Here is a 24,214-nt window from a genome sequence, read left to right as displayed (position 1 = left end):
AGAGACAGTCCTCAGATCATTTTTTTTTTAGTATTGGTGATAGCAAAAGGCTTTCTCCAATTCCAATGACAAAGCCATAATGCTATAATAGAAACCTTTCCATAATCAGCACTCATACAAAATGTGCTTAAATTTTACTCCTTCTATGTAGAAGTGTCCAGTTATATTAAAAATCATATTTTATAATATCCTTACCTAAAGGGTTAAGGTGGTAAGTAGACGGGATTGCCTGTATCAAACCAAGTTTTTTCCTAGAATAGCTAATATCTTGAATCACCCAGCAAGGAAAGTTGACACTACTGGAAAAAACCTGTTTAACTGGTTTACTTCATTCCAAATCTGTACTTCCAAAAAGTCCCTTCACAAGGATGTAGTCTGGCTGTGTCTCTCTACTCTTGATTTTTTTTCTCCTCATCTCAACACATTGTCATTGGACATCTACTCAATTTTTTAAAATATCAGGATGAGAGAGTTGTAAACAAAATGCTCATTTGAAAAACAGCATGGTAACCAAATTGGACATAGATTTTTCATTTTCATTAGTAACAATCTTTCAGTGTAGTAAAAGCTGGTACATACCCAAAGGGGAAAGAAAAAAAGGAACCCACAAGAATCTGTGTCGTTATGGAAAAGTGAAAAGCAAAGAGTTTGAGAAAGGCAAACACTGCCATGACTCATTTATTAAAATATCATAATGAGCTGAATCATTCTAGACATTCTTTTTACATGGATGCACTTTTTCAAACTTTTTTTGTCAACTACCTGGTCAAGTCTCAGTAACTATACACTCTGTTCCCATTTCTAGCAAACAAAAATATATACGATCTCAATCTTTAACAAATTAAGCTTTACATTGCAAATTTCCCATCTTCTTCATTGATATATTTGGGATCGAAGTAGGAAGAAAAGTGTCACTGTCACTTTTCTTAGCTGTAGGGGTCATAATTTCCTATTTTGTTTTCCCCAAAATTAAATCAATAGCCCAAAAGTGCCTTTGTCATCTTTTGTAACATTCTTCCCAAGAGCCCCCCAAAACAATAGAACAAACAAGACATTGGAGCAGTCACTGTTTCCATCAGTGCAGCCCTATCTCAAAAATGCTGGGGGAGTCACAGCATCATTAGCTGCCAGGAATCCTGGTCTAGTGCGTACTTATGGGACACTAAAATCCAAGTGGTAATTGACCTGCACAAAATCACACAGGGATTTAAAGAGAGAACAGAAACTGATTCTACTAGAATGTATTTTTATGACACCTGTGTGCTTAAATTTAGGCTCTGATATGCCTAGTTTCTGCCTTGTACACTTTCCAAGATCATTTGCTCCAAAAGAAATTTCTCTGATTTTCTTTCCCAGTTACATAAACCAGAACCTCTCCTTTACCCCTCCCATTGCAGTTTATATCTGATCCATCTTCTTGTGCCTTAAAAGATCAGTTATAGATATTCTGTTTTTGTAACTCATAAAGCACTGTATTATCCGGGCTTCATCTTGACACCAAGAATAGTAGGTACACTTTTATGTAAATGCATCATAAATTCAATATCTTTAAAAATCTCAATAAGCTACATGCATTAGCTTTTCAAATTCCCTTTTTACCTTGAAAAAAGGCAATGTGATGGTTCATAGCCTAGTCCAGTATATAAGACTGAATGAATGAATTCTCTATATGAATTCTTTCCCCAGGTCCCATTGCTACTAGCCACTATTATTAAAAGCAACATCAAATATCAAGTATTCTGTCAACTTTAATGTCATTTATTTATCTAAGGAACTCAGTCATTCCATGCCTATTTCCTCTTCAGAAAAAAGGTATTAATATCTATCTACCTCTAAAACAAAGATATAGCAGCTGGAACAGCATCCAAGAAATACTACTTGATGGCAAAACATACCAATAGATTATTTCATAAAACTAAAATGGCACATATTGTAAGGTGTACCATTATTTTACGTACCAGTAAGAACACGAACTGCCAGTCCAACTAGTGCATGATGTCCAGATTTCAGAGATGTTGTAATGTAAAAACATGCACACCTTAGAGCCAATGCAAACTAATGTGATCACTGAAACATTTCTTTTAACCCTTATCTTGTTCATGCTCTTCTCTTTGCCTGGAATGCCCTTACCCTAACTTATCCACCTAGTGAGCACCTCTGCGTCTTTAAGGTCTCAATGCAAGGGTCACCTCCTGTATGACCTCCTCCTCCACTACCTGTTAGGCAGATCTGACCACTGCTTCTTCCATTTGTCCACCTCTCCCATCACACATGTGCCTCAGCACCTATAGTGCTTCAGGGAACTAAACTCTTTCCATGCCTGCCGTCTTCTCACTTTTATACTTCACTGCTGTTTAAAGACAAAGCTCTTGTTTGAGGCATCTCTACTTCCTTAGCACCTAACCTAGGGTCTAATGCACATTACATAATAAAGTCTATCCAGTGAAATTAGAATGAATGAAGGAAAATAAAAGATACTTATAAGTGAATATTAAATACTGACAAGTTATTCCACTGAAACTCTCCTGGTCATCTTTGTTGATATACAGTACCATTTTTCAAAAAGCAGAAACAAAAAAACTCCAAGTCAATCCTTTGATGTCTCTCCACAGAATTGCTAACTAGATCTGAATGGAATATGAAGTCAGTGGGGGTAGTAATTACAAATCCATCTCCCTGGGCCAGAATTTTACACTGGTCAAGGCTGCCTCTGTAACCCTCTACTCTGGATTCATACATTCACATTGTTTTCTTGCTTTGTAATAAAGAAATGCTAATTATCTCCCGAATATCTCCACATTCTTACTATACCACCTCCTACTCCCAAATTCACTGGTCAACTTTACACTTGACAGTCAAGTGTAAAGCCAAAAGGCCAAGAAGCGATCACTGGTCAACTTTAACCCCATCTAAGCACAAATGGTGTCACAAATGGTATCCTTGAAGCATGAAAATTAATGGTGAACTTCTTGGGAACATGTAAATGTTTGTGGTACAACTATGAGGATGTTCTGGAAAATGGAAAATGGCAACATCTGTCTCACACATGCAGGCAAACAAGTCTGACCAAGAACCACTGTGCTCAATACAGCCATCTAAGTGTTTTTCATAATGCCAGAAACATAATGAACACCTATACCTCCAGACTTCTCAGAATTGTGCAGTGTCTTGGAGTGTGGGCTCTGGAGATAGCTTGCCTGGGATCTGCTATTTGGGGACTTAGGCAAATTACTTAACATCTTTGTGCTGTATTTCTCCATGTCTATATCTTCTCATCTGCAGAACAGCGATAAAGTTAACCCTCCCTCTGATATGGTTTGGATCTGTGTCCCCACCCAAAACTCACATTCAACTGTAATGACCAGTTTTGGAGGTGGGGCCCGGTAGAAGGTGATTGGATCATGGGGGGTGGATCCTTCATAAATGGTTTAGCACCATCCTTTGGTGCTGTTTTCATGATAAGAGTTCTCATGCGATCTGGATGTTTCAAAGTGTGTGGCACCTCCCCCTCTCTCTCTTCCTCCTGCTCCAGCCATGTAACACATGCCTGTTTCCCCTTCGCCTTCCACCATGATTGAAAGTTTCCTGAGGCCTCCCCAGAAGCTTCTATGCTTCCTGTTAAGTCTGCAGAACCATGAGCCAATTAAATCACTTTTCTTTATCAATTAGCCAGGCTCGGGTATTTCTTTATAGCAATGCAAGAACAGACTAATACCAAGGAGTGGGGCATTACCATGATACCTGAAAATGTGGAAGAAGCTTTGGAATTGGGTATGGACAGACGTTGAAAGAGTGTGGAGGACTCAGAAGAAGACAGGAAGATGTGGAAAATATTGGAACTTCCTAGAGACTGCCTGAATTATGACCAAAATGCTGATAGTGATACGGACAGTGAAGTCCAGGCTGAGGAGGTCTCAGATGGAGATGAGGAACTTGTTGGGAACTGGAGCAAAGGTCACTTTTATTATGCATTAGCAGTGAGGTTGTAGGCATTGTGCCCCCGCTCTCGGGATCTGTGGAACTTTGAATTTGAGAGTGATTTAGTGTATCTGGAGGAAGAAATTTCTAAGCAGCGAAGGGTTCAAGATGTGGCCTGGCTGTTTCTAACAACCTGTGTTTATATATGTGAGCAAAGAAATGACCTGAAACTGGAAGTTATATTTAAAAGGGAAGCAGAGTGTAAAGTTTGGAAAATTTACATCCTGGCCATGTGGTAGAAAAGAAAAAAGCATTTTCAGGAGAGGAATTCAAGCAGGCTGCAGAAATTTGCATAAGTAAAGACAAGGCAAGTACTGACAGCCAAGACAATGGGGGAAGGCCCCAAAAGCATTTCAGAGAACTTTCTGGCAGCACCTCTCATCACAGGCCCAAAGGCCTAAGAGGGAAGAATGATTTTATGGGCCAGGCCCAGGGCCCTGCTACACTGCACAGCCTCCAAACACTGCTCCCTGCATCCCAGCAGCTCTAGCTCCAGTATTGGCTCAAAGGGGCCCAGGTACAGCTCAGGCCTCTGCTTCAGAGGGTGCAAACCATAGACAACTTGGTGGCTTCCACATGCTCTTAAGCCTGTAGGTGCACGAAATGCAAGAGTTGAGGCTTGGAAGCTTCTGCCTAGATTTCAGAGGATGTATGGAAAAGCCTGGATGTCCAGACAGAAGCCTGCTGCAGGGGTAGAGGCCACACGGAGAACCACTTCTAGGGAGGTGTGGAGGTGAAATGTGGGGTTGGAGCCTCCACACAGTCTCCACTGCAGTACTGCGTAATGGAGCTGTGACAAGAGGGACACCATCTTCCAGACCCCAAAATGGTAGATGCACTGTCAGCTTGCACCCTGCACCTGGAAAAGCCACAGGTACTCAATGCCAGCCCATGAAAACAGCTGCCAGGGCTGCACCCTGCAAAGCCTCAGAAGCAGAGCTGCCCAAGGCCTTAGGAGCCCACCTCTTGCACCAGTGTGGCCTGGATGTGAAACAAGGAGTTAAAGGAGATTATTTGGGAGCTTTAAGATTTAATGACTGCCCTAGGGGGGTTGGGGCTTGCATAGGACCTATAGCCCCTTTATTTTGGCCAATTTCTCCCTTTTGGAATGGGAATGTTTACCCAATGTCTGTACCTCCATTGTATCTTAGCAGTAATTAACTTGTTTTTCGATTTTACAGGCTCATAGGTGGAAGCACTAGCCTTGTCTCAGATGAATCTTTAGACTTTGGACTTTTGAGTTAATGCTGGAATGAGTTAAGACTTTGGAGACTGTTGAGAAGGGATGATTGTATTTTGCAACGTGAGGACATGAGATTTGGGAGGGGTCAGGGTGATATAATATGCTTTGGATCTGTGTCCCCACCCAAATCTCATGTTCAATTGTAATGCCCAATTTTGGAGGTGGGGCCTGGTGGGAGGTGATTGGATCAGTGGGATAGAGCCTTCATGAATGGTTTGGCACTGTCCCTTTGGTGCTATTCTTGTGTTAGAGTTCCCATGAGATCTGGTTGTATAAAAGTGTGTGGCACTGCCCATGGCTCTCCCTTCCTCCTGCTCCAGCCATGTAAGATGTGACTGCTTCACCTTCACTTTCTGCCATCATTGAAAGTTTCCTGGGGCCACCCCAAATGCTGTTATGCTTCTTGTTAAGCCTGCGGAACTGTGAACCAATTAAACCTCTTTTCTTTGTAAATTACCCAGTCTCAAATATTTCTTTACAGCAATGTGAGAACGGACTAATACAACCTCATAAGGTTGTTGTGCATCTAGTATTAACAACATACATAGAGGACTCAGCACACTATCAAGCACGCAGTAGGTACTTAATGGATGTTAACTGCTACTGTTGTTATTGATACTATGATTGTTACATGCCTGTCATTGCTTTTTTGCTCCATTCTCTTTCTAAAGAAAATATTCCTTTATAATTCCTTGCACAAAACAAGATAGTAAATAATGCTGTTTAATTCTCTTCTCATTTCCAATATTCTTTCTGCTTTAAGTCTACGGCCAATGTTTTTTTTAAAAAAAAAAAAAAAACAAACAAAAAAAACACATGTCATCACAGAAGAAAAGTTTTCAATTGGCCAAGTTTGAATGTTCCTTAGCTTGTTATTCCTGAAAACAAACCATACAACTTTTCTGACTATCAGATGTGCCAATGACTTGTGCACTGGTTTTCATTTTGAAACACTGCTTATTTTTAGAGACTACATGATGTATTTTAAAAATGTGTTTACTGCTCAAATGAGGACCTAAGTGGATGGCATTCTGAGTACCACATACATTCTAGCCAAAATCACTGTATGCTAGTAGGGAATGCAAACGTTTTGCATTTTCAAATTTCTGAACCTAGAGTTCATCTTAGCAGGGCATGTTTTTAATTAATGTCTTCATTGGTTAAAAGGGTTCTCTTGAAGTCAAATGGCTGATTATGTCACAATTATCACTACTGAGGCTGCATCATTCAGAACTATTTATGTGTATCCACTGGTTTTAAAAATGACATAGATACAGGGGGAACAAGAATGAAATATATCTGGGAAGAGCGGAGAGAAGTAACCAACAATAACGTTATTGTTCGTTATCTGACACTTATCAAATGCCAACCACTAGCCAGGCAGTCCACAGAGACAATGGTGAGCAAGATTAACCCAGTCCCCCATGGAGCCCACAGTCTAGCCATGAAGATGCACACCAAACCAACCATTCATTATAAAAGAGGTGATCCCTGCTCCTAGGCTGGGTCATATAAAATGATATTCTTAATAGGTCCAAAATGATCATACGAGAGCAATTTCTATATGGTTCAACCTAACACACACACACAAGGTGTTACAGAAACAGAAATATACGTATTAGGGTTTGAGTCTTGCCTCCCGCCCTTACTGGCTGTGTGATATCAGGAAGGTCCTTAAGGTCTCTGTGCCTCAGCGTACTGTTCTAAAATGGGGTCAGTAATAATACCTAACTCATAAGGTTGTTCTGAGGATTAAAAGGGTTAGTAAATATCAATATATGCCTCACTGCCTCTAAGCAGCAGGGTTTTCTTCCCACACTTTTCCTTGAAAACATTTTTAAAGCTACAGAAATGTCACAAGAATAGAACATTAGATAAAGTTGAAGCTCATCGTACTATCTATCTATCCATCTCTATATATAAACTTATTTTGTATTAGAGTATTAATTTTTGAACCATTTAAGAATAAGTTGCAGATTCCATGTCCTTCATTCCTAAATATATAACCATAATACAATCATTGAATTCAAGACACTTAGCAATGATATAGTATTAGTATGTAATACGCCATCTACACTCAAATGTTACTTATGGAACAATTGTTTTCCAATCCAGGATCATGCATTGCAAACATAGGTTTTGAGACTCCCATTCAGGTGGGCATTCAAGAATGGGTTATCACCAACTAGGGTTGGGATATCACTCGACACTTGGGCACTAAAAACAGACAGAAAAGTGGAAAAGATTGTGGAAGGAAAGAAGTGAGAGGTTAACAGTACATAACACAGTAGTTAAGAGCCATAGATTTCCATCCTGGCTCCACCACTGACTAGCTGTGTGACCCTGGACAAGTTACTTAAGCTCTCTGTGCCTCAGTGTCCTGATCTCCCAATGAGGTTAACACTAGCAGTTACCTCAGTTTGGAGGATTAAAAAGTCTAATATATGTAATAGGGCCTGGCACTTAATAAATTGTTAGTTCTATTTATATTTTATTAAAGAACTTGTCTCTCATATGGTACCTTTCTGATATTGTTTCTAGAACCTCTTCTCCTGAGTGCCCAGAAACAGCATGCTGATGCCTTCCTGCCCAAGACCTTCTACACACACACACACACACACCCTGTACATCTGTCCTCGCCTGAACAGGATCCAGGCTTTATTTAGGCCATTCTTGTTCCTCATATCCATTTTCTCTTTCTCTCAGCTATTTTAGAAAAGAATGATTACTTCGAACTAAGGTGTCAGGGACTAGCAAAATACCTCAAGAACATTTTACTGCAAAACACTAATACAATAGAAAATAAGTAAAATTTCAAAACGTGGCAAGAAAGACTGAAAGGAATTTTTTTTAAACCTCTCAACCATACCCTTTTACTGTGAAAACCTGTTTTATATGAGCCTGGCCCTTTTATTTCCTAGCAAGCACAAATTCAACATACAATTGAAGTAGAGTTGAAAGCCAATTTAGATCACTTGCAATTGAAGTTTTTGCAACTTTGAGGCTCAAAGTTTCCCATTATTTTTAGTTCTAAGCACCTAACTATCCCTAACTGGCAAGGCTTCCTTTAATAATGAAATCAATGCCTAATATAAAATATGAGTCTTACACCTCCTTCAAAAGCAAATAAGTCCCAGATGCTATTGGAAAATATTTTTATTTTGCATGGGAAATGGTGGCTGGCCTCCATACCCAGCTTGTGGATGTAACTTTGGTCATTTAGCAGAGTAATTTTACCTCTTAGCCTTAGTTTCTTCCATCTCTAAAAGACAAATAATACTATACACCCTACACGGTTGCTTCGAGGATTAGTGAGACCCAACATATATGATGTGCCTGCTCAGTAAAGAGTAGTTGTAACTTTTGTTAATGTTATTGTCATGATTATGTTACGGAATGATATTTTTAGTAATGCAAATTGAGCCATAATGGGGAGAATGATTATCTAACTTAGGTGTGCAAAATGGTAGGAACACTTCTTTCTAGCCATTTTTTAAAAAAGGAACTGTCTCTCAGTACGCCCTTCTCTGTCAAAGTAGAAAGAATAAGTGGGGATGAGTAGTTCAGGAAACCTTCTTGTTTTCCTTTGGGGACTAAGCTTACCATGGAAAGACAGAGTTCTTTGCCACATGGTATACACCTTACCTAGAAGGCTTGTCCTGAAAGAGCTGCCCTGGACTAGGGAGATAAGATGGCCTAATTCTACAGTGCAGTCAGCAGGTCCACTGGACTCTCACACAAAGTTATGCCTTCCAACACATCCTCTATCAGACAAAAAGAGATATTCTGGTGGGAAAGAAATACATTATTTATTGTGGGTCCCCTCATAGACCCCAAATTATGTTAGGAATTACGGCATATACATTTCATCCCTAAGGTTTATTAGCTTAACACATGTCAAAGCATTGTCTAGAATTGTCTACTTAGATAGCATTATCTCTCTTTTATTTGGGATTACCTTTATTGCTATTTTAAATTTAAAAATAATATGTATTTGTGTATGTGTCCATGTGCTTTAAAAGGCAAATAATGCAAAGTTATAAAAAGAAAAAGCTCATAATCCACCCCGGACATATATCACTCCCTTAAGGTAATGAACTCTAACAGCTGAATGTGTATCCTCCCACATTCTTCTCTGAATTCATTCAAATATGAGTATGTATGTTCTAATTCTAAAGGCAATGTGAGTTAGGCACACATTGACCCCTATATTCTTGAGAGAAGTCATCGAACTATGACTGTTTTGACAAAGAATAATGTCTCTAAACATTATTACTTATTACTCTAAACTCTTACTATTACTCTAAACATTATTATATTACTCAAATAACATACCTAATATAATATACATATTCATTCTTATAATGAAATATAGGTACCCACCAATAAATAAAGAATAGAATCTTAGGCAAGGCATAGTATCAATCCAAGCCTTTCCTCTTTTCTCAAATGGGAGAAACATCAAGTATATGAAAGAACTTTGAAAAGTATACTCTTTCACCACAGAAAGAAACAAGTACCCTTCTCTCCCATCTGCTATGCAAAAACAGATCAATGAAGGTAAGCACAGGTCATCAAATTCTCTCACCTTTCATGAATACTCCTCCTTAGAGCTAGAAACATCCTGCATACCAAACACCCTAGGCTTGCTACGTAGTGTTTTGTCAAATTCGTAATATTTCACTGCTGAGATACATTAGTAACAATTTAATGAACATATGTGACTGTGTGGTGTATTACTCTGAAATACAGTAAGGCATGGCTAAATGGCTACGAACACCAAAGGATGACAATTAGAATGAAATAACCGGCTCCTATATTCAGGGGCAAAGCAATCAAATTTGGCAATTGTGACCAATGCTCAAAACTGTGCAAAACCTACGGAAGATAAGGAATGCTGGATATAACATCCTGCCTCCATGGCGCTCACAACCTCTGAAGAGATAAGATATACTCACCTAGGAACAATCGGATAATGTCGCTAGACTGTACAGTATTAAGCATGAAGCTAAATCATAGAGACAGGAGCTCAGAGGAGGAGGGCAATCCCTTTGTACTAGGTAATTCATCAAAGAAGAAGAGTATGAACTACAAACACGTTTCCCAAAGTCCGTCAGGATGTCCCAAGATGTTAAATGACAATTAAGGTGGCCTCACGGAGATGTCCACAGTCCAATAAGTTTGGGAACCCCTAATACAACAAAGTTAAACATATCTCTTTACTGTAAGTCTTCAGGAGCCTTTAATAATGTAAATGCATGTGATAATTCTCCCAGAAGACCAAATAATATTTAAAGTACATTTGTTTAGGGAGGTTTTTCCCAAGGGACTCATCTAAGACTGGCATTCTAAGGAATACCCTTTAGAAAACAATAAGCTAAAACATGAAGGAAGAATGAGCACACAAATGAGAAGGAAGTAGTAGGGTGTAGACACAGAAACGAAAGGGAGGAGGCACAATGCGTCCTGGAGAAACAAAGATGAGCTAGGGCTGCCTACAAGAGGAGAAAGGGAGAAGACAGAGCTTAGAGGGTTGGTTCAGTCAGCCCTGAAGAACTGATTTAAAAGCTGGACATTACTTATTCAACAGTGGTTCAAACCTGGCTACATATTGGCATCACCAGTGAAGCTTCTCAAATGCAAATTCCTAAGCTCCACTGCAAACCAACTAAACCAAATGATGCTGATATAACTAGTCACCTGATGTGCATCTGGGACCTTGTGCTATAGGTAGTGGCGCATCCCATTAGAGGCAGAGTTCACCCAAGATTAATCTGGAAGAGATGGGGAGAAAGGCTGGAGGAGCACATGAACCAGCTGTACAGACAGCATAGCAGCCACAGGGTGGTAAATGACAAAATAAGAAAGCAATGGTTATGAAGCAAGTTAGAGTAAGGATTTTATAATTAGTTGCTAAAGATTTAGGCGATCACATTTAAATGGGAGAGGGGGGGCATATAATGTCTATTTGGTGACTTCATTACAAAGACAGTCAATAAATAGGTCCAATCTGAACCCAGGGAGATTCGCATGAATCATGCAATCTCCCACCACCTTGTCTTCAGGAGTTCAGCTTGAATCTTCCATGTTTATCCCACAAAGAACATAACTTTCATACCAACATTCTTCCAACCTTAGTCAGCATTCAGGAATGCTGTCCACCAAGTACGGAATCACCAGCATTACTCACTGCAATTTATCCCTGTATTAAATGGAATCACATTTATACCCAAGAGATTAAAATGTATCATATTCCTTTCTGTACCACTCAGTGCCCTGGATTCCTGTGCATGGAGCCTCAATCTTGCTCCCCACCACTGGGCACTCCCAGTAAGATGATATTAAGAACCTACAGTTCTGAGCCACTTCATAAGGATGCAAGATAAATTAAGCAATATTCCTGGAGTTTGTATTCTAAAGTCCCATCCGTCAGCTATTGTATATCAATTATCAACTAATTAGTAGAGAGTGCTCATGCTGACCCCTCTGTTCTCTCTTGTAATGATTTGCCAAGTTAACTGAAAGCTGCTCTGCTCCATAGAGACTCTTAGTATAGCAAGAGTGTTAAATAAAGTTCACCAACAATTAGCCTGGAAAACCAAAGAGGAAATGTAAGCACATTTTACTGCTTCTCCCTCGACAAATTTTCTAGCAATCCCAGGGGAAGTAAGCAGATACATTTGTTAACTAAGCAAACAAGTACTCTGAAAAACTGAAACACCAGCAGAGGCACAACTTAGTAATTTATTGCTCACAGATCAGGTATTTGTTTATTGTGTCCCTGCTCTGTGCTACACTATATACTCTAGGGACTGTGGACACACAGATGAGTCAAATCATTCTTGCCTACCATCTAATTTAATAGGCTTAGATCAAGCCTCATCTGGTGGACTCATCTGTGAAAATATATAAAGGTGGAATTATTATACTTACCGTGGAAAAAGAGCACTTCCACAAATATAAGAATGAATGAATGGAAGGGAGGGAGAACGCATATTGTCATGGGAGAAAACTGCCTCAGTTTCCCAAAGACACATTTACTGGGTGTGAGGCTTGGTCCTAGGCCGTACAGCTAGCCCCTGGTCAAAGATCTTACAACCAATTGGAGAGAGTGTTAGCTAACACAGGAAACAATTGGGAAACACCTAATCTTAAATTGAGTTGCTTCACTGCTGAGTACAAAAAGAGCTCAAATGAGGAAAATATCTGAATACACTGGAAGAGGCTTAGTAGAGGAGTGAGACTTCATCTGAGCCTTTTAATGGCAGGAGGAGAGGGGGCAACATGAAGAGTTGGATGGCCAAAATGAAGTGAGGGACATGTGCTGAGGAAGTATTATGGAGGCAGCATGGGGGAAGCCGTAAAGAATGAGACACTAGGGCCAGAATAGCTTCCCTTACCAGCTGTGTGACCTTGGGCAAATGCCTTAAGCTCTCTGTGCCTCTATTTCCTTGTCTGGGAAATGGGGATGATAATTGTTCCCACCTTCATAAGGCTGTTTGGAGTACTAAATAAGTCATGTATGTAGACCACTTAAACAGTTTCCAGCACACAGTAAGTACTGTATAAGCTGTAGGCATTCATATTCTTACTAAGATGTTATCAGATTGCACACAACCTCCAAAACCAGGCACCCCAAAGAGCTACAGTAGGCTTGCAAGCATGGGTATGTTGTAAGGAGGGAGCAAGAAGAGAACAATCTATTTCCAGTACATTTAGAAGCAGAGCAAAGGCTGAAGGCAGGAAACCAAGCTAGGAAGATGTTGCCATAATCTCAGGGTGAGACCAGGCTGGGAAGAGCAAACGGAGCAAACAGGGTAAAGCCCAACCTATCTCATTAGGAAAACAAGTAAGATGGTTGCTGAAGTGCCTTTAAGGAATACTAGATTCAGAACCTTTCTTCCATAAATCAAGGTTGTATATCTCTCAACCTGCTTTTTCCCCTGCCCCAAGCCAAACAAAAGCAGAGGCTGGGTGAGAAATGGCAAAGCTGCCTCTGGGTGAGACCCCTCACTGTACGGAGCAATGACTGGTATCCCCCAGACAGCAAGTGCTCACCAAATATCTGTTGGATGAATAGGTAATGAATACAACTTTTAAGAACAATTCATAAGTCAAGTACAGTTCAAGGCCATGAATCAAATTGAGCAGTTCCTCTGAAATGTGTGTAAGTCATGATGCTAAGGAAGACTGAGGTCCCTGGTGGACACAACTGTTGATATGTCTCTAAATTACTGAGCAGACAGAAATATTACTCGTTCGCCCCCTCTGTCCATATTCCCTCCTGTTACATACAGATACACACAAACACATTCAGTGTGAAGGGAGGGTAGTCTAAGCCAGCAGTCCCCAACCTTTTTGGCCCCAGGGACTGGTTTCATGGTTCGTGGTTTCATGGAAAGCATGGAAGGGGTGGGGACGGTTGGGTGGGGTTCAGGATGAAACTGTTCCACCTCAGATCATCAGGCATTATAACTAGATTCTCGTAAGGAGCACGCAACCTAGATCCCTCACTTGCGCAGTTCACTATGGGGTTTCTGCCTCTGTGAGAATCTAATCCCACTGCTGATCTGACAGGAGGCGAAGCTTGGGCTGTAGAGCCCACTGCTCACCTGCTGTTGTGTGGCCTGGTTCCTAACAGGCCACTGACCCATACAGGTCCACGGCCAGGCAGTCGGGGACCCCTGGTCTAAGCTACTCAATATAAATCAATGGGACTTTTTTTTCAGTATGTAAGAGCTGGTTCAGAGGCAAAATCCCAGCCAATTCTTCATATTAGATATAACTTCTTAGCCTGTAAAAGGCACATCTTACACAGTCGTCATAGCCGCCAGACCAGGTAGATCGCTTGAGCTCTGGAGTGTGAGACCAGCCTGGACAACATGGCGAAAAGCTGTCTCCACAAAAAATACAAAAATTAGCCAGGCATGGTGGCGCGTGCCTATAATCCCAGCTACTTGTGGGGCTAAGGTGGGAGAATTGCTTGAACCTGGGAGGTCAAGGCTGCAGTGAGCCAGGATGGCACCACTGCACTCCAGCCTGGGTGACAAAGTGAGACCCTGTCCCAAAAAAACAAAAACAAAACAGAACAAAAAAAGCCACCAGACTACCTTTGTTTTTCCCTAAGCAGTAATTTCCCATTACTGTCCAAAAAGACACGTTCTCTATCATAAATTGTTTCTGCTCCATATTCTGCATGGGCTTGCAAGTCCAGATGGGATGCCCAGAAGCCTCAGACCCAGAGGGAAGGAAAATAGTAATGAAGATTACATTATTTTGCATTAAAATTAAGTCACCCAAATTTCCAAGAAATGGAAAGTACCCAGCTTCCTCCCAGAAGTCCCCCAGAGCTGCTCAGCTATCTCATAGGCCAGATACCCTTTCCTCCTCTACACTGTAATTGTTAACTCTCAGCTCCAAAGCCCATTCAGCAGCTTATGTTTATGGCAAGAAAATTCAGTGAGCTATTATTTGTATTTTGTGCTGCTTCATCTCAAGAGAGGTTATTATAAAAGGGCCAAGAGTAGACACTGTTTGAATTCATCCTTTTTTTTTTTTTTGAGATGGAGTTTTGCTCTTATTGCCCAGATTGGAGTGCAGTGGCACAATCTCAGCTCACTGCAACCTCCGCCCTCCTGGGTTCAAGTGATTCTCCTGCCTCGGCCTCCTGAGTAGCTCGGATTATTGGCGCGTGCCACCACGCTCAGCTAATTTTTTGTATTTTTAGTAGACACGGGGTTTCATCATGTTGGCCAGGCTGGTCTCGAACTCCTCACCTCAGGTGATCCACCCTCCTCGTCCTCCCAAAGTTCAGAGATTACAGGTGTGAGCCACCGTGCCTGGCCAAATTCATCCTCTCTCACAGTCTTGTGTAGAAATCTAAATTCACTGAGATTATTCCAGGTGCTCTGAAGGTGGCAGGGCCTTCTGAAAGAGGATAGTGCCTCTAGGAGGGAGACAGAAGGAGAGAGAGAGAGGTGGGATTGCCCAAAGTCTGGGAAGAACAACAGTTTGATGGTCCCTGAGTAGCAAGACAGCTCCCAAGGAAGGCAGTGGGGGTAAAAGGTATGGCTGCATGGCCAAAATACAAAGGCCAGACCTTCGGGCCTGGGCTCCCAGCTCCAGCAAAACTTCCTGTGTCCAAGCAATGCACAGAGCAGCAGACTCCTAGAGGCCATGTGGGGCTTGGTCAAAGGGCATCTCAGCAGTAACCTGAAGAACCAAGAACAGAAAAGCTCCTGGAATGTTCTGCTCTCTACAAACACCCTGGGATTCTGTGTCACCTTGGTAGCGTATCAGGCCACCCCAACTAGCAATAACTGAGATTAAATTTCCCACTAATGAGTAAGATGGAATCTTGGCATATGATTTGTTGTGATTTAAAGGAAATAATTTAAACAACCATTTCTTGTATACATAAATTGGTAGAATAAGTCATACTACAGATTTGCTGAAAATTGGAGAGGTAGGAAGGCTGAAATATCTACCTTTTGGCTCAGAAAACTTGTCATTGTATAAAATCACATAACTTTAACTAAAATACCAAAATACAAAAATACAATTTTAACATCACAAATCTCAACACACAGGCAATCTGGCTGAGGCCTACATAATGTAATTCCCTTCTGTTTCTTTTATTTAATGCTATTTTTTAACTTATAAGAGAACTAGAGTAATGTAAGCATTTCTGTAAACATGATTGGAACATGAGTTAGTATCAAAGTAAATGTGACTTTCATCTCTGCACCTTGTAGATGCGAATCCAGACACGGTACCAGCAATAACTCCCAACTAATCATATCTGAAATTAGGTCAAAAAATGAGGAAGAACAGAGTAGGTGCTCACTTACAACCCAAATTCTTTCCCATCAAAATGAAAAAGCAACCATAATACATATTGATGCCAGTATGAAAAAATCTAAATTAAGAGTTGTGCTTATGTTCTCCCTAAAATAATACTATTTTAAAAGTAGCAGTAGTTATTTATCTGAATTTGAATGCTAAAGCTGAGAATAAACATGAAGAAAAAGTTAAATGTTAATCGAGTTGATAGCTTATTCCCTGAATAATATACAAAGTCTTAGAAGAGAGTAAATAACACATAATAAACAACATAAGATCCTATGGTTTTCAATGTTAATGAGAAGGAGAGAAACAAAATCCTTTCCTAATTATCAAAGGGTCAATTAAGTAGAGGCCTTAGCTTGGGGGTTAGAGTGCCGCCTCATTCAACTGTTCCAGGTGAATCAAATTATAAACTCTGCCAGGATGTGGTCTCCTGTGTTCTAAACATTCCGTAGCAAAACAAAAATAACAAAACTACAGGCAGAAATCTCACTTTGATCTTCCTACACAATGAGTGGAATACAAACCTTAAAACAAATCCAGTTTGAAATAAAATATTATAATAAATCCCCAAAAATCATTGGGTAATATTAGCACCTTACGATGGGCAGAAAAATTATGAAGAGATCTCCAAAGTATTTCCAATAATGAAGACTGTTAGACATTAATCTCAACAAGCTCATACTAACTCCAAATTCTCAAAATGGAATCAATACAATTTCCTTCCAAACCTAACCCATCTAAGTGTATGAAATTTTCACACTTAAGGATATGCATGTTTCAGAGAAATTTTGAGAAATCAAATTATGTTTTAAGGCTGAAAGATCAGTGAGGAAATAAATCACTTTGGCCAAATTTCACAGGTATCCGCTTCCCTTTCTTCTCTCTTATAGCTGTTGAGTACTAGTTAGCCAAACCTACTCTCTGACATACTCACCTTGCAAAATATCCAGAAAAAAAGAATAAAGATATGTGTCTTTTTTCAGCTTTTACTGGAGCATAAATGACAAGCAGAAACTGTATAAATGTAAGATGTATAATGTGATGATTTGACATACGTACATACTGTGAAACAATTACCACAATCCATAGTTAACATACCCATAACCTTACATGGTTACCTTTGCATGTGCGCACGTGTGTATTTGTGTGTGTGTGTGTGTGTGTGTGTGTGTGGTGAGAAGTTAAGATCTACTCTCTTGGCCGGGCACAGTGGCTCACACCTGTAATCCCAGCACTTTGGGAGGCTGAGGCGGGCAGATCACCTGAGGTCAGGAGTTTGAGACCAGCCTGTCCAACATGATGAAACCCTGTCTCTACTAAAAATACAAAAATTAGCCGGGCATGGTGGTGGGTGCCTGTAATCCCAGCTACTCAGGAGGCTGAGGCAGGAGAATTGCTTGAACCCAGGAGGTGGGGGTTGCAGTGAGCCGAGATTGCACCACTGCACTCCAGCCTGGGTGACAGAGCAAGACTGTCTCAAAAAAAAAATAAAAACAAAAAAAAACTACTCTCTTAATAAATTTCAGGTAAACGATACAGTATTGTCAACTATGGTCACCACATTGTGCATGAGCAATCTCCAGAACCTATTCGTCTTGCATACACTGAAACTCTGTACTCTTTGACCAATATCTCCCATTTTCCCCACCTCCCAACCCCTGACAACCACTATTCTACCCTCTGCTGCTATGAGTTCCAGTATTTTGGATTCCACACCTAAGTGAGATCAGCCAGTTTTTGTCTTTCTGTAGCATCTTTTGTCTTTTTCTATCAAGCACACTGAACTGTCTATGGCGAAACCATCTAAATGTTTGAAAGAGATTTTCCACCATCTTCAGAATTCTAGGATCAAGCCAGTGAGAAAGAAAAGAGAATAGACGACGTCTCCCTTCCTGTTTAAACACAGTGAGCACCTTAGTATGGAAAGACTTTTTCATTATCTTCTTTCAAAAATGTGTCAGCATGGTTTGGGGGAGGGTGGGACGACAGGGCAAGTGGGAGAGTTGTTATTGGACCTCAGGGGAGAAGACAAGGGAACAAAGATTGAGAAACCTTGCTCCATAAATGCTGTCCTGTCATCTGACACCACAGCGCAAGGAATGCTACTAACACCTCGGTCCAAAGGAGGAAAGAACAGAGTCCGAAAGAAATCTGAAAAGAAGGTGGATAATTCAGCTCAACCGACTTGTTTTTTGACACGTAGCCTTGAAAAGAACAATTTTACCTCAGAAACTTGGCAAATACAAAGTGATATTTTTTGATAGGTTATAACATGCATTTTACTAAATGCATGAAGAGAGGGCGAGGGAGAAAAAGGCCAGGTATCTGAAGACAGGAAAGTTGTCAGGTTTCTCGTTTCTGTGTCATTTTTGTTTAGTCGGTCAAATGAAAATTCAAAACCATATAATTAGATGGTTGTTTATACATGATTAAGCATGAGCTCATTGGACTCTACATGCCAAAAAGTCAGAGATGTGGTTAAGGGCAAGAAGGAACTATTAATAAAAGGAAATAAAGCTGTAATACATTTTTCACTTATGAATAAAAATAATTCAAAGGTCTCTAGATGGAAAAAGAGAAACAAAATCAACCATGAGTAGGGGCAAGAAACCAGATAATTTTATAAATGGTTAGAATTCAATAAAACATAAGCCACTGGTATGAAAAGGCTTTTTTTCCTCCTCTATGATTCTAATCCTATTTTTTGCTTCTCGTAAACATAGCTCACAATGAGAACATAACAAAACTTACCTGTATTATATTTCTTTAGAACTGTTCTGGGAAATATTTAAGCAAGAACATGCTGTTTATTTACAAGAGTTACTTGTTCTTCATAACTGTCTTCACCAGTAATCCTCTCCGGAAAAACCAATAGCTGTCAGCTCCCTTGGAAAAGGCAGTGTCCTTTCGTTTTTAACAACTGCAGAATTTTCTTCCCATAGCGAAGTGAGCCCATTGAAAGCAAGGTTTAACTGACCATAACCTTCATAAAGGTAAGGCAGATGCTCCCAGATCCCCCACAGGATCTGTGATTTTAGACTTGGGCTCTGAAAACTGGTGAATCAACTGCTCATAGAGCAAACACCACACTATGGATGAGGTCAGTGGGCAAGTCTTTGGGATGGCAGAGAAAATAAACTGATCCAGGATCAGCCTACTTACTCCTTGTTAGGTAAGGTTTTTAAGCCAATACTACAACGTCCCACTACTGGGAAAATACATCAATACAGGGTACGTCTGGAGAACACGCTGGTAAATGAAAAACTACACCCAAAGGTGGTTCAATTGTGTGTGTTATTTTCTATAAGCAAACATATCTTTAGGTTGCCAAGGCTAGTACCTTTGCACACAACTGCTGTGATACATAGTACAACCAATTGATTGGAACAACATGATCTAAAACCAAAAATGACCAAAGCCCACAGGATATCGCAACACACGGTTCTTAAGAATGACGCTAAAATGAATCTAATAACATTCAAAAAACCCATAATGCCTAAGAGGCATGAACACCGACTTTTACAGCCCGACTCTGAGAGCAGTCTCCAAGTCACATCAGTTCCCTCTGTCAGAGGGACCTAACATCTCAAACTTCCCTCTCTTTCCTCTCCCTTCCTCCCCTTCTCTTCCTGCCAGCTTCCCTCCTCCCTTTGTTCCCCCCCCTCCCTCCCTCCCTCCTTTTCTCCCTTTCTCTCCCTCTCTCTCCTTTAGTATCAGCCAGTTCTGACTCCCAGAGAGAGTAATCTTCTCTGGGAAGTGCATACCCACTCAGTAGAATTTAAACAGTATACTTCATTTAAGCCTGTATGATAAACTACAAAATATAGAAATTCCTAAAAAGGTCATTTCCAAGAAACTAACATGACTATAAAGTACAAATCTGAAAAGGCATGGACAATTGAGACAAAGCACAACATTCATAACTAATTTGGCAATTTTAACCTATAAAACCTATATATTATCTACATGTCTTACATGAGATAGGTACTTTGTTCTAAAGATACTTTTTAATTATTGACCTGATTTTGTCAAATTCAGTTCTTAACATATTCATTTAGTGCAAGAAGCTACCCAAAGCTGGGAGGAAAGTGCGCTTTCATGAAACAAAGTCTTTATGCACCAGAACTTTATGGATTTGTGTCTTTAATGTTGAAGGAAGGGGGGACACCTTACGAACTTAATAAATATCGATTATTTGAAACAGTTGAATATCTACTATAGTTCTAGATAAGAAATTTGATAATTTATTCCTAAACAATGTGTGGCATGTAACTCAAAACTATTTTTCATCAATAATTAGTATTAATAATTAACAAGGGTAAACAACAAAAATACCTTTTGGAAATATTTCAACTTGGCCCTTTCCTCATTCCACAGGCTGCCTATTGCCAGTCTTTACCCTCAATTTAGGGTTAATGACTAAACTGTCCTCATCTCTGACATGCAACACTACTCAGCAGCAATCTTCCCAAGAATGTGCTCACAAATACCTAAGATTGAAAAGAATAAAAGTCTTATCAAAGTCACTGGAATCTGGCGAACTGATTTTTAAATTAGCAACTGCAGTTACGATCCACTCAGTAGTGAATTAGATTTTTCAGCAATAGGGACAGAACCCTGAATAAACCTTCATCTCAAACGCCTATTCTCCATCCTAAATATGCAATTTATGTCTTTAATGCAAGAATTAGCCTACTAATAAAAATTAAACAGTTCTCTAGATAAACACAGCAAAGAGGAAGGATGCTACAAGAGCTATTCATTTAAAACAGGCCAGAACCAATGTACTGGATTTTATTTGACACTCATTCTGAAGAGTACTACATTCGACTTTTAAAAACTATCTTGCTATTCTTTCTCAATTTGATTGTCCAAAAGCATCTTTAGAGTCAAATGCACTAGATCTTATACCAAATTAAAGGCATTTCACCGTATGCCTCTAATTTTCTAGCCACCCTGACCTAGCACCTGACATTTAGAATTTTAAGCCCACTGCAATTAATCTCCTCTGGCCATTCATTTCTTCCCCAAATTGAACATTATGCAGGCAATATCCTAAGAAGTTCTGAAAGTTCAACGTCATACTATATTTTAATTTCTTACAGCAAATACAAATTCTACAATTCCTGGTCCCCTTCCTTCACGTACCTCCATTCCATTATTGGAATTTCAATAATGGAATTTCAATTTGGAATTTCTTATCAAATTTCTTACCATTATTCCTCCTGAAAAATGATCAAAATCATCAGCAAAAGCATCTCATGCTTAAATTATTCATGTTCTCAGGCTGCTTGCCCACTGACATTTTAAAGTGTTAGAAGTAAGAAGTCCTTGCACTGCGGGGCTTCCATATGCAGTGTCTGCTTGTGTACCTGTGTGGGTATAGAGTTGTTTATATCTTGCCCTTGGCTGGGGGCCTTAGACAGCTGTGCAGAGTACTTGGCATACATTTCCAGGGCTACTTGCTCTTTGGTTTTATAAAATGCATGCAGCAGGAACATTCAGGAACTGCCAGGACATTCAGCAAAGGCTGGAGTGCAGAGAGGAAAGCATCTGACAAATACAGAGTAAGAAACAATGACTCCCTTCAAGGGGAACTGCTGGTGAAGTCAGCCAGCGCTGGCCAGCGCGAACAATACTTGGGCAGGTCATTAACTTGCCTGGGTCAGAGCAGGTGGGTGAGCTCACCCACCCACCTTTCTGGAAGCAAAGTTTCACTTGCTGAGTTCATACCAAAAAAAAAAAAAAAATTATAACATTCTAATGGCTAAACTAGGAATGTGTCTGAAAATAGCTAACTCTGCAAACCCTGCAGAAGACATCCAGGGAATTCACAAAGGTAAGTCAACTTACTGTCTGCTGTTTCAGTTTGCACACATCTCTATAACAGCTACGTATGTATTACGTTGAAAATAAGCAAACACATTAGCAAACCAGGATTTTTTGAAGTGAGGTGGTTACCACTGTATTATGTTTCTCCCTCTCCTTTTTTTTCTTTTGCATAGCTAAGAGTAAGTTACTGGTTAACTACACAAAGGAGTTAACATTTAACTTGAACACCAGGAATGCTTGAGCTCTTAATCCCTCCCCCCTTTTTCTTATTATAGCAAAAATAGCTTCAGGAAAACTCTTACTAATTATTGCTGATTCTAGATGAGATCTGGCTACATCAGTTTCCTTGCTGCACTCACAGGAGTTTGATTTCAGCCTGAATTCACCACTTTGGTTCTTTCAGACATACTCCACTCCAGGCAGCCTGAAATCCCTGGTCACCACACCCCACGTCCCATACTCTCCATATTTCCATCCTCAAAGATCAGCTCCAATGCTACCTCCTCCTTGAAACAAACCTTCCATATTCCTTCCTACAATGCCAGGTTTACAGTGCTCTATTCCTCCTCTAAACTCCCACAGAGTTATTCGTTTGTCTTTTGTGCTGTGGATCAATTCTACCTTATGTATCTATATCTCACCTTTCCCCCTAAACTGGCAGGCCCATGAGGACAGGGACTCTACCTTATCCACCTGGACCCCTACCCATCACCCCAGAATATCAGGCCTCAGCTTCCTAATGCCTATGAACAGGTAATGCACACACCATATCTGTAGCAAGTTTTAGTAAAGAACTTCTTTCCACAGGTAGGTGGAGAGAGGGCTACAAGGAGGGTGGGATTGTATAATTTAAAATAGGGGGAAAAATAAAAATAAAATAAACAGAGAAATTGCTGAGAAGCCTGGAGTGGGGGTAACGTGGCCAGAGCTGCCACTTTGTTGTCCTGGCCATTCCTAACCCATTCTCCTCTCTCCTCCACAGGCTGACTCCACACCTCACTGCACACAAAGCTCGTCCCTATCAACAGAACCTTTTCCAAACTGTTTGACTTGTCACCTTTCCCATGAAGCCCTCCGTGGAAACAAGATTATAACAAACCTCTGTCTCCTCTCCAAATACTCCAAAGGAGGTGCAGAGTTTACCTAGCTATCAACATGGTGATCATGCTTCCTCACCAAGAACTTGTACTATTACAGCTGCTACTACTACTGCTACTAAGAATAATAATGATAGTGATTCATCTATACATTAAAAATGAAGTGAAAGTTAAAGTAAGCTTAATGGAAGGCTTACTTGGTGCCAGAGGAGGATGCCTAGCTCTATTCCCAGGTTAACTCATTTAGCTCCCACAACAACCTTGATTATTACCATCCCATTTCACAGGGGAGGAAAACTAAGGTTCAAAGACCATATTAACTTGCTAAGAGTGAGTATTCAAACCCCAGCTAGCCCAACTCAAAAAACACACACAGATGGCTATGAGTTCATTCATATTCCCTTAACCATCACCTTCCACATAACTGGACAAATACTCCTAGGTGGAGAGAACACAGGACAATTGTCATTCTTCTCCCAAAGCTGGAACTCACACTCACGCGGAGCCTCCAACCTCTTGGTTTCCATATATAAGCAATAGTCAGGCATGACACCTTAATTTATTCTGTGTAGGTACCATAAATGGTGTCAGGCATGCAAGTACAAATAGATGACACTAGTCTAACCTTTAAAGCAGTGGTTAAGTGTCTATTACATAACCCCTTTTACTTTCAGGAATTTTTGATGCGTAACATGAAATTCATTTGTTATTTCACTCATTCAGGAGTTAAAAACTGCACGGTAGGAGCAGGTGAAACAGAGATCAAGAGAATCACAGCACAAAATAATGTCTGGTAAAATAAGGTAGGATAAAAAAGCTACTGAGACACAGAGAAGGAGATGACGATGATGATAATGATGGTGATATTTAGAAACAAGATATGAAGTATCTTATCTGCACTTGCATATATCTTACTACAAAAGGGATTTACTAACTTTTTATTCACGAAGAGTCTTGAATGCGCACAGTTCATACGGATATATGTTAGGGATATAAGAACAAAATGCACATGCGGGTGCACGCATGCACACATAAACACACACACACACAGATGAGCACAAAGATAATTTCACAGTGAATCCGGTACAATAAAAGGTAAAGAAGAGCTTCCCCAGAGAAGCAACCTCCCATACAGACCCAAAGCTTTTATAGGGCCCCTTTCTACTAGAAACCAACCTACCTTAAAAACAATAGAAATAAAGCTGAAAGGGGGGGT

At 40.2% G+C, this 24,214-nt stretch overlaps 1 protein-coding gene across 14 annotated transcripts in view; it reads right to left on the bottom strand.

Annotated features, from left to right (window-relative positions):
- Window positions 1-24,214, bottom strand: part of GLIS3 (GLIS family zinc finger 3) — a 740,609-nt gene that overhangs the window by 318,381 nt on the left and 398,014 nt on the right. For 2 of the 14 annotated variants that reach the window (XM_054658640.2, XM_054658642.2), the window contains exon 1: window positions 15,321-15,500. The exons of 11 other annotated variants lie outside the window; for them this stretch is intronic. In XM_054658640.2, the coding sequence (XP_054514615.1) occupies window positions 15,321-15,399 (79 nt within the window). In that variant the 5' untranslated portion in view covers window positions 15,400-15,500. Of the gene's footprint in view, window positions 1-14,997; window positions 15,168-15,320; window positions 15,501-24,214 lie in introns of those variants that run through there. One more of the 14 variants, XM_063788749.1, reaches the window with a different exon arrangement.

Source organism: Pan troglodytes, chromosome 11 (assembly GCF_028858775.2).
Source record: "Pan troglodytes isolate AG18354 chromosome 11, NHGRI_mPanTro3-v2.0_pri, whole genome shotgun sequence".
NCBI lineage: Eukaryota > Metazoa > Chordata > Mammalia > Primates > Hominidae > Pan > Pan troglodytes.
This window is presented reverse-complemented; position numbering and strand designations above follow the sequence as displayed.